Source organism: Poecile atricapillus, chromosome 1 (assembly GCF_030490865.1).
Source record: "Poecile atricapillus isolate bPoeAtr1 chromosome 1, bPoeAtr1.hap1, whole genome shotgun sequence".
In the NCBI taxonomy this organism is placed as follows: Eukaryota; Metazoa; Chordata; class Aves; order Passeriformes; family Paridae; genus Poecile; species Poecile atricapillus.
This window is the reverse complement of record NC_081249.1, coordinates 62,964,314-62,975,362: the sequence shown is the minus strand read 5'-3', so window position 1 is coordinate 62,975,362 and position 11,049 is coordinate 62,964,314. Positions and strand designations below refer to the sequence as shown.

The following is an 11,049-nucleotide window of genomic DNA, read 5'->3' as shown; positions in this document are numbered from 1 at the left end:
CGCGGGGCGGCCGTTGCGCCTGCGCGGTGCGGGGGGTGCGGCCGGCCATGGCCGCCTCCGTGTTCTGCTGCTTCTCGTGGTGCCGGGATGGCGGCGCCGGGCACATCCCGCTCAAGGAGATGCCGGCCGTGCACCTGGACACGCAGCGCATGGGTGAGCGGGGCAGGGCCGCTGCTGCCGCCGGGCGGCTCCCCGGCGGGCAGGGCCGCAGCCCCGGGGCGCGGCACCGGGTAACCGCTGGGAAAGTCGTTTTGGGGCTACTTCTTTAGCAGGAATTGGTAGTTTAAGGGAAAAGAAAAATAAGGAAGCTTGGTTTAAAAAATGGCTTAAAGCAGTTCGGGTTTAAGTGCGGTTGATCGGCACAATGAGTTGAGAGGTGCCCGAGGGGGGCTGTCGTGAGCAGGGTGGGCAGGGGTGGTTCTGAGCTGAGGGGCTGAGTTCACAGAACCACAGAATCTTTGAGATTGGGAAAGACTTCTGAGGTCATCGAACCCAACCTGTGACCCAACACCACCATGTCAGCCAAACCAGGTGCCACGTCCAGCCTTTCCTGAAGCATCTCCAGGGACGGAGACTCCACCTCCAGTCAGGGCAGTAGAGATGAAGAAGGAGCCAGGCCATACAGTCTTGTCCTGCTCTTTTGAGAATCACCCTTAGCCTGAGCTACCCACAGAACCGTGCCTGGGCTTTGCTGGGGAGAGAAGGGTTCAGGGCCAGCAGCAGCAGAGCGGGGAAAGGGCTGGGAAAGAATAGGTATGGTCCAGTGATCGAGCATAATTGTTAGCCACAGCATCCCATGTGCTTGGGAGGACAACAACAGTGCCTAAGGATGAAGTCGTCCAATGGAGAAGGAAAATTTAGCCGAGGATTTTTTTTCTCTCTGCATTGGCAGGCACATTTCTAATAGAAGGACTATTTCAGAGACTAACTAAACGCCTTGCAATTCCATCAATCATTTCTACCCGATATGCTTTTCCTTTTTGTTGCAGAATGCTTTTTCTCCGATGTTAGAGAACAGAGTTCAGGGCTTTGGTCTCACAGTGAACCCTTTCTGACTAAATTGTAAGTTATGCTTCTGATGTGGCTAAGCAAAGGTTGTAATCAGCATGGTGCCGTAAAGCCCAAGAGGTGAAAATTAGATCAGCTTATAGATCTTAAATGAATATATCCTAGTGGAAAGATTAACTACTCTGTAAACAACCTTCCTTCTCTTGCTTCAAAGCAAGGCCCATCATCATATTTTTCACAGACTAATGAAGCTTTTACTTGGGGCAGAGGTAACAAAAACTGGTCACAATGTTTAGGGCTTTTGAGGCTGTTTTCAGATTTCTAAAAATGTTTTGAAGTTCTGTGGGGTTTTTTTTCTTGCAGGAACAGATGTCGTCATTGTTAAGAATGGCAGAAGAATATGTGGCACGGGAGGCTGCTTAGCCAATGCACCTTTGCATCAGAACAAGAGCTATTTCGAGTTTAAAATCCAGTCCACAGGTCAGTCAGCAAAAATTATACAATTTTAAACTTGCCTGCTGGTGGCAATATCTCAAATGCTTGGCATATGCATCTTTCTAATTGCATCCTTGAACTTGTGAACATTAGAGAGATTTATAAGTTACTGTGTGAAAGGAAATTCTTTTTTTTTCCTTTTTTTAAATTTTTACTCTAAAATACTAAGAATAATAGTAAGTGTGTTACTAGAGGAGTGCAAATACTAAGCCCCTACATTGTTTTGTATGCTGTTATAGCCATGTTTTTCAGGTGGCATATTTTAGAAATTATTTTTGCTCAATAAATGTTTATGACCCCATAAAATACTGTAGCTATGAAGTATTTTTAAAGGAGTGTAGTTTATCCAGTGGTATTTGTATCTATTTGTCTACACTTATTTGCTCTTAGCAGGCACTGTTTGCCCAAGGGAGGGTAATGCTCCTTGTGCTACCCTTTGCTATTCAGATCAAGTGTGAAGCACTTATTCTGACACTGCCTTATCCAGAGGAGCCTTTCAGCACCTTGTTCCTTTGTTTTGCTCCTACAAATATGGTCAGCTTCAGTACCAAAGAGAGCACTCCAGGCTTGCCTGTATTCTAGCATGAAAAATCAGCCTGTACTTTTAAAAGCTGCTAGAAGATGCTCTGAAAATGAAGCTGTGCTTTCTCTAAGTGTGTGTGGGGAAGGAAGAAGGAAAGTGCTAGTCCAGAGGCAGGCCTTATCTACCAGCTGGAGCTTGATGCTGAAATTTTTTGGGTAGGAGTTGTTTGCCTTCAGGTGGGTGGGAGTGCAGGCAGCATGAACACAGATCTGCCCACAACACCTTGCAGTCCAGCTAGCTGGTTAGTTTTAAGCTACATGTAAGCCCATATCCACCTTGAATTGGCAATTTTATTAGCCTTTACGTTGGGAAGAAGCCATTGCATGTGGTGTTCATACATGGTCACTATTCACATAGATACGTATCCCTGTTCTTACACTTGAGAAACACAGGAAATAAACTCTCACGGTCCCTATGAGCCTTTTTTCCTCTATTCCCATGCTCCAAGGCAGGAGAACTCTAGAAGACATAAAGTAAGTCTTTGATTTCCAGAAGTGTCCCTGCACAGTCAATTAGAGGTTATCTGTGCGATCATCCTGACCATTATAAAGTTTTCTGAAGTTGAATCACACTGTTGTCCTTTTCACTCTTAGCATTAGAATAAATTATTCTACAGTTTCATCTTTTGAATATGAGTTTCTTACATTTTTGCCTCATTTTAGTCTTTTCTAGTCTAAACAGTCCCAGTTTGTTGGGGTTTTTTTTCATTGTCTCCTTATAGGTGAAGTTTTTACACTTTTGGTTGGTTTTATGTTTTTTTTCTACAATATCTCTAGTCAGTCTAATTTTTCTCGAGGTACAGTGCTTAAAATGGATGCTCTGCTTCAGCTGCAGGAACAGTAGATGACCTCGTCTTTTTTATACGTGCCACACATCCAGAAGTTTTCCACAGCAGTAGGGTGCACTCGCACTCAGTGGTCTGTGAACTGGTTACCAAGCCACTACTGTACTTGTGCCACTAAGTGTTCTTACTTACCTGCTCTTCTTCATAATTTAGTGAAAACAGATGCACTTTCTTTATTTCTAACCAGTTAGTGAGGATCACTTTAAACTCAAGGGGCCTCTCAAGAGCTTGCAGTCCTGTCAGGCTGGGATTGGCAGCACATTTAATCAACACATTGTCAAGTTATGCAACTAATTGATGGGAATACAGAACAGTATCTGACCTTGTGCATTCAATGCAAAACCTCAAACCCCACTTGAGTCATCTCTTTTGATTTGACAGGGTGCTACTGATGAGTAATCCTGGAATAGTTTTCTAACCACTCGTGCCTTTGTATTTCTGTAACTGTCTAGACCATGTTTTCATCATTTGACTATTTCAGTGTTGTATGAGTTTCAAAAATAATATCAAGATCTATAATATTAACACTTTCTTTTCTTCCACAAGACTAGTCTAACTAGCCAAAAAAGGAAAATTTGTTGTTTACAGATCCATGCTAGTTGGATTTATTTTTTGTATCCTCTTACAGTCTCAGAGTTTGTTTTCAATATTTTTCTGGGAATAAAAGTTAAGCTGAGTGGTTACAATTCTCTTTTTCAGGCATCCTTCTTTTTCAAGATAGATGCTGTTTGTCTTCAGTCTGCTGTGGCTGCTTGTGCTGGGTCTGATCAAGATGAAGTTAATTATCTTCATAGCAGCTGCTATGATTCTATGTTTTAGATTTGTGACCAAAGCAATACTGATAAAAAAACAATACTGATAACATGCCAGTATTTTAGCTGTTGCTGAGCAGGGTTTGCACAGCATCAAAACCTCTGTTTCTCACTCTGCCCCTGAAGTGAATACAATTAGGGTTGCATAAGAGCTTGTGAGGGGACATATCCAGGTAGATGACCCAAACTAGCCAAAGAGATACTCCATACCATGTAACACCTGTCTTGTTCAGGACAGGAAGGGGTTTAGTGAGATTAGCCATCTTTTGCTTGGGAATTGACTGGTCATCTGTCTACCCATGTGAGGTGGTTAGTGACTGCCATTGCATCACTTAGTTTTGTTGTTTCTTTCACTTCTGCTTTACTTACAAAACAATTTTTATTTTTAGCTGCAAGTTTTCTAGGTTTTACTCTTTCCTTCCTCTTCCTCCATTCCATGGGGGCTTAGAGGGGGGAGAGAATGACTGGCTGGATGGTGCTCAGCTGCTAGAGCTAGCAGAGCTAACCTACAATAATTCTGATATTTCCAGGAGATATTTACTGGTAGTACCATCATGGCATTAATTTAAAAAACAAATTCTTTATCTGTCCTGTTTCAGTCTTCAAAATAACATATTTTTTTTCTTACTGTGTTAATGTCACATTTTAGGGATTTGGGGTATTGGAGTTGCAACCCAGAAAGCAAACTTGAATCAAATTCCACTTGGTCGAGATGTCCACAGCCTGGTGATGAGAAATGATGGAGCTCTTTACTATAACAACGAGGAGAAAAATAGGCTACCAGCAAACAGCCTTCCTCAGGAGGGTGATGTGGTGGTGAGTTTCTTAAGGCTTTCTTCTTCACTTGTTCCCAAATGTCTCTGATTTACAACTCAAGGTCAAACTGACTGTTTTAAGTCAAATTGTTCAGTTTGCATCTCCTGGTTTGGAAAGTGCTGGGATTTAAATTCCGTCTGACTTTGAATGGATCAGCAGCCTGGATATGGGTGAACTTCACTCTTGGTATTGATAGGTTCCTAATGAGGGATGGACTTGGCCAGACTTTGAGAAATAGTTTCTGATGGTCTGTTGCAGTATCTGTCTGACTGATAACTCCCATCACAAGGATCTTACGTTATTTGAGATGGGACCTGCCTGAACAAACAACGTGCTGGAATGCATTACACGGCCATGCACCATGCCCAGCTGAACTCAAGATCCTTTAGCTAACTGGTTAATGATTAGAAGGACAGAGGGGAGCAGGGATGGGTCCTGGATGATAAATTAATGGTATTTTTAGCTGAATTTTTGTAGTTTGTGGGGATATTAAGTGGGGAGGGGGGTAATGTTCACTGGAAAAATGATTGAGAGAAAATTTCGTTTTCTTGTACCTTATTATTTCAGGTTTCTCAAAACATCCTTAAGTGACTTTGAACAAAGTATTTTTTCAGTACTGTCATTTTCTCCATGTCCTCTTGCATATTTTCCAAAGTAATGACAGCAATGCAATGAAGTTGAGACCATTTATCACCCCCACTTTTTCATGCTGGGTAACTTGCCTATCTATAGCCATGGTTAGAAATGCCATCTTTAGAAGCCCCAAACAGCTAAGGGTGACATCTGTACCCTTTACCCTCTGATACAATTCTGTTCTTTTAATCCCCTTCTGAAGCTGTTTTTTGATGGGTTGCAGTCTGTTTCAGGGTTTGGTGAACTAGTGTGGTCTGAACAGCTTCAACTAATAACAAAAAAACCCAAACTGATGTGTTACTGCTAACTCCCCCTTTTCCATAAACATCAAGTTATTTTGTTCTGTCATGAAAACTAATTTTTGAAGTCCTGCACGAGCACCCAAACTGTCACACTCAGACATACCAAAGCAGTGAGAAAAGTCCTTTAGCTAGCAGATAAGTAATCTTAAGTTGCTATCTTGTTAGTGTTTGCTTTCTGCTCTGTGGTCAGCATATTTATAGCATTTTGTGTGAAACCATGGTGTGTTGCTGCCAGCAGAGTAAATGAACTGAGAGAAGTATCCATCTGGAGGTATGGAAGGATGAACTCGGTTCATGGCATCATTAAATATTATTTCCGTGAGAAGATACAAACAAGAAGATTTCAAACCGCCTCATACTCAAAATCGTTGAACACCTTACGTTTTTTTAACATGGTGAAGTTTAGAAATTTGTTTTGTAAACTTAGTAAGATGCAAAGCGTACTGTGCAGTAGTGTGCTGCATCTCAGTTGAACAGGCATTAAGGAATCCTGAGTGTTTGAAAATATGGATGTTACTGGTCTTTTATTAACTTCTAACTTGGCAGGAATATGTCAAGTGAGTTTGTCTAGGATGCTGTGGTTTGCATAATGGTGTTAAAATCTGCCTGTGGCTAAAGTGAAGTAGCAGTCTTATGCATATAAACTTGTTGATGCTATTTTTTTATGTTAATTTTCTGTACTTTTTAGGGCATTACATATGACCATGTAGAATTAAATGTATATTTAAATGGCAAGAACATGCACTGTCCAGCTTCAGGAATCAGGGGGACTGTCTATCCAGTGGTCTATGGTAAGTCAGAGATTTTCACACTGCTTCACATTATGGAAAATATTTTCATTCCAGTTCTGTTTTGTGAGCTTTGTATTCTTCTCACTTAAATGGAACACACATCAATCATCTATTCTTGGCAACTACAACACTTAATTACATGAAAATGCAAACCTAGGAAATTACAAAATAATATTTTTGCCTAACTTTTAATGCTGCTTAATAGGAAAAAAAGCACTACTTACTAACTGCTTAGTATCCACATTCAGTAAGCTGAGGAGTTGCTGCACCCAGTCTAAAAGTGCCAGGTAAAAAAAATACGAAGCAGATGGCAGACTTGTTGGTTAATCTGTTTTATCTATGAAGCTTTATACTTGTGCCTTTTAATTTCACATCATAAATGCCTTTAGTGTTACATAGCAATAGAATTGTTGTTTGCATTTTCTTGAACTTCCTGTGCAGTTTCTGCCCACTGCTGCTCATCCTATTGCTTGGGACCACCAAGCAGTGCCTGGATCCACCCTCTTGGCACCTCCTCTTCACTTACTCATAGACATTGACGAGGTCCCTTCTCAGTCATCTCTTTTCAAGACTGAACAGGCCTAGCTCCCTCAGCCTTCTCTCATAGGAGAGATGCTCCATTCCCCTCATCATCTTTGTCACCATCATCTGGATCTGCTCCAGGAACTCCATGTTCAATTTATCTGAGCCTCATCTAAGTAGTAGCCAAAATCATTTTGGTCTTCAGCACAACTGTTAGCTATGTGATGAGGATAATTTTTAATTTCATGGTGGGTTCCTAATGAACTGTTCATAATGGCATGGCATATTCCCATTTATATCTTGATACATTTTGATTGATACGGAATTTTATGAAGAGGAAGAAAATACTCCAGATGTGTTGTAGAGTCTTCGAAGTCTATAAATGTAGCTGGTGAATTACTTGCTTCCAAGCCATAAGGGTGGGATGTATTATCTGGTCAAGTTGTGATGTGTCCTTCAGCCACGTGATGGCGCTGCTAAAATGCTGTGGCAGCTCCGCGGGATCTCCTCGTGCCGAGTCTCCATGAACAGCAGCAGAAGAGTTGCTGTGTGGCTGCATCTTCCCCCTGTTTTGGAAGGGGTCTAACACAGCATGAAGAATGAAGGTTGCTTTCAGAAAATACTTGGTGACATGTTAGCCGACTGCTAATCTTTTTTCTCTGACCAAAGAAGTTCCGTGCCTGGAGAATGCGGTGACCTTTTGTTGCCTGGCTCTTTTTGTCTTCTTCCACAAGTGGGCATAATTTCATCATAATTACCATGTCTCCTACATATAGCTATAACTTGAAGCCTGCAGGTTGTTTTTGTACACTACTTATTTGGTATAAACTTCAATTATAAGTGTCCTTAATTTAACGTGAACTTTTAGTCCTGTGGAAGGATTTGACCATACAGAGGAGAGTTTCTCAAACATTTACCCTATTCAGAATAGAACTATAGGTAAAAAAAGGTCCTTTTAAAAGGACCATGATAGATCAGGCAAGCACAGTGTCAAGCTTGAGAAGATAAAACAAAAAAATGGGCATAAAGGTTATTCCCTACAGCAGCTGTACCTTAGGCACTTTCATGGAAGCAAGACGTAAACACTGCATAAGCGCTAGAGAACTGTACAAACACACTGATAGGAGTTTTCACAAAGCCTACGTGGGAAAAATTCTGACCTTGTCTCTGAGATAGCTAAATTCCAAAATACAGAGATAAAGCTTTTCTTCTTTGAACTAATGTTGATAGTCTGCCAGGTTCATCTCAGAAGTTGTCTTTGAAAGAGACCTTGCTTTTCTGACTAGATGGGTGTTTCAGTTTGCTAGTGGAGTACACAAAAGTGCTGCTCTGAAAATACTCAGCAGCTTCTTCTTTACATTCTACATTGAAAGTGCTGTTGCAGGTGGGTAGATTATGCAGGGAGTCAAAAACTGGAAGAAGCTCTGTAAAAAAACCACATTAACTTCCAGCTTCAAGAAGCTCTCTTTGGATCATATGCTAAAACTGATGGTTTGATACCAACCACTGCAGACATGTGAAACGTTGTAAACCTCCAGAAATCCACAGTAGACAGCTGAAACTCCAGCAGAATGAGGAACAGAAAAATATGCACATGAAGAGGTGACATCCCTGCAAGGTTTATCTGGTAGCAACCATAATCTGTGTATTTCTGGAGAAATGGAGAAAATTTGGAATCAATAGCCTGAAGCTCTGCTAACACTCCCAGTGAAATTAGGCATTCTCATTGACTTCACCAAGGAGCCATTAACCAAGTATAGCAGAGAAGAGAGATGGTTTGTTCTCATGGCATAAGGCCTTACCAAATTCATTGAAGAGATTTCTTTTAATTCTGTATATGTAATGGATGTACTGAAGAAATTCTTTGTGGTTTGAGCACAGTCTGTTAAGATGGTGTAAAAGAGGATCAGACTGTGTTTCTTCTCTAATTCCTTCTTTTTGGTTTTCTTCTGCAGTTGATGACAGTGCCATTCTGGATTGTCAGTTCAGTGAATTTTATCATACACCTCCACCCGGGTTTGAAAAGATCCTCTTTGAGCAGCAAATCTTCTGAATGTCTTCATACTGAGAATTTGCACCCTGCACTGTTACAAAAGCTTTGTCATCTTGAAGCCTCACTTTATTTTTAGGAAACATATCTGTATTTTTAGTAAGTACTTGTGACTGTTGTCTGCAGAATAAATATGTTAACTGCAACACCAGGTAAATGTGTTGCAAATAAGAGTTTTCTGGCATTGTTTTGTGGTTGAAAATGAGTGTTTTGGGGCAGGGTTTTTCTCTGATTTGTACTTGACGCATAAGAAGACTAAGAGATTTTGCTGTTGTCAGTATTACATTCAGTATTTTGAATAAACTGGAGCTCTGTAAGGCAAATAGTTCTTATGCATATGATAGCTATGGAGACGGGTAGTTCTCATGACTTTTTCCCCCAGCCTTTTTCTCACAGAAATAATGTAATTTCTTTAAAAGATACACTGTGTTTCTAGTCTGTGATTTGGACTTGTGGTGTCCCAGTTGTGCGCAATGACTGATAATACAATGGCATAACTAGCAGCTGGATCCTTTTATTTTGGCAAGGTGTAGGTTAATCCATTCCCTCAAATTTAGACCAGCAAATACAACTTATCTGTTTCTTCTAGCTTTTCATTTGCTTTTATTGTGACCAAAAAAATTTAGAATATTTTCTAGTAATACTTTTTTGTTGAACTTTAAAAAGCAAACCTGAACACTACCTGTGTGTTTGAGGACCATCATGCTCTGTTAGAGGGTAAGTACAGATCATTCAACTTGGGTAAGCAAAGATCCAGGTGAAGGGTATGAGATGTTGTGGTGAAGCCTTACATCTCAACTGTAAATTAGATTATTCTCTTATGGAATAGCATATTTAATTTCTTTGTGAATCATTTATAAATGGCTAAGACATTGTTCTAAAATGTGATGCCCTTGAATATATGTTGTGAGATGCTATTTTTTCCCCTCCTGTCATATTTAACATACTTCCTAGAAGAATTTTTATTGTAAAAAAATATCTTCATACTGAATATTTGTGTTTTGGTTTTGGCTTTTCCTGGATTAATATGTTCTCATAAATGATTTTATTTAAATATTTTTAGAAATTACCTTATTCTAAAATTTTCAAATACAAACAGCTTTCTCAAAGCCTTTCACCTTAGGATTTACTGCACGTGTCTTAATTCTGTGGCCTATGTTTTCCTTCCTTTTAGCCTTGCCGTCACGTGACCGTATTGGGTAGTCTATTTTCAACCTTGTCAGCCATTATGGTGTAAACCTTGGGAGATCAGAGTGCAATTTTATCATTTCCCTTTCAAATCTGCTTAGGTCAGAGTAGGGTAATGAGAAATAAAACCTAAATCCTGAAACACCTTCACCCCACCCCTCCCTTCTTTCTGGGCTTAAATTTTTTCCCAATTTGCTCTACCTCATTCCCCCAGCAGCGCAGAGGGACAAGGAATGGGGGCTGTGCTCAGTTCCTCGCATGTTGTCTCTGCTGCTTCTTTTTCCTCAGGGGATTGCCTCCTCACATTCCCTGTTCCAGCATGGGCCCCTCCCTTGGGAGGCGGTTCTCCAGAACTTCTCCAATGTGAGTCCTTTCCATAGGCTGCAGTTCTTCATGACTTGCTCCAGCATTGATCCCTTGCACTGGATGCAGTCCTTCAGGAACAGACAGCTCCAGCATGGGTCCCCATGGGACCTGTTCTGGGTCACAGCCTCCTTCAGGCATCTATGTGCTCTGGGTGGGGTCCTTCACAGGCTGTATTTCTGCTCCCCCTTGGATCCCCACGGGCTGCACAGGGCACAGCTGCCTCACCATGGGCTGCACCAGGGGCTGCAGGGGAATTGCTCCGGTGCCAGGAGCACCTCCTGCCCCTACACTGACCTTGGTGTCTGTGGGGCTGTTTCTCTCATGTTCTCATCCCTCTGTCTGGCTGAAATGGTGCCGTTTTTCCCCTCCACCCCTTCTTAATCTGTTATCCCAGGGGCTCTTCTGCTGTCTCTGCTGGGCTTGATCTTGGCCAGCAGTGAGAAGGAGAAGGCACTAATGGGACAAGTCAGTAATTAACTGTAGATCTAGTGTTGGGAACATCCCTTAAGATCCTAATAGACAGGTTGTGGTGAGAGCAGACAGTGGGGTGGGCTGAAAACTGGATGAAGGCCAGGCCCAGAGGGAGGTGAGTGGCACGAAGTTTAATTGGAGGCCAGTAGTCAGCACTGTACTCCAGGG

General features: G+C 41.5%; 1 protein-coding gene across 1 annotated transcript; it reads left to right on the top strand.

The window, feature by feature from the left end:
- The first annotated feature begins 12 nt into the window (after positions 1 to 12).
- SPRYD7 (SPRY domain containing 7) lies at positions 13 to 9,179 on the top strand. The gene is made up of 5 exons (XM_058853832.1): positions 13 to 153; positions 1,372 to 1,488; positions 4,392 to 4,558; positions 6,182 to 6,284; positions 8,762 to 9,179. The coding sequence occupies exons 1-5, from the start codon at positions 48 to 50 to the stop codon at positions 8,857 to 8,859; spliced, it is 591 nt and encodes a 196-aa protein (XP_058709815.1). The 5' UTR covers positions 13 to 47; the 3' UTR covers positions 8,860 to 9,179.
- The last annotated feature ends 1,870 nt before the right edge of the window (positions 9,180 to 11,049 follow it).

What these genes read in the sequence shown, in the direction of transcription:
- SPRYD7 (XM_058853832.1), top strand. Translation starts at nt 48, where the DNA reads ATGGCCGCCTCCGTGTTCTGCTGCTTCTCGTGGTGCCGGGATGGCGGC. An exon ending in CCTGGACACGCAGCGCATGG is followed by an intron (nt 154 to 1,371) that starts GTGAGCGGGGCA and finishes TTTTTCTTGCAG; the next exon opens with GAACAGATGTCGTCATTGTT. An exon ending in TGTCTATCCAGTGGTCTATG is followed by an intron (nt 6,285 to 8,761) that starts GTAAGTCAGAGA and finishes TTTCTTCTGCAG; the next exon opens with TTGATGACAGTGCCATTCTG.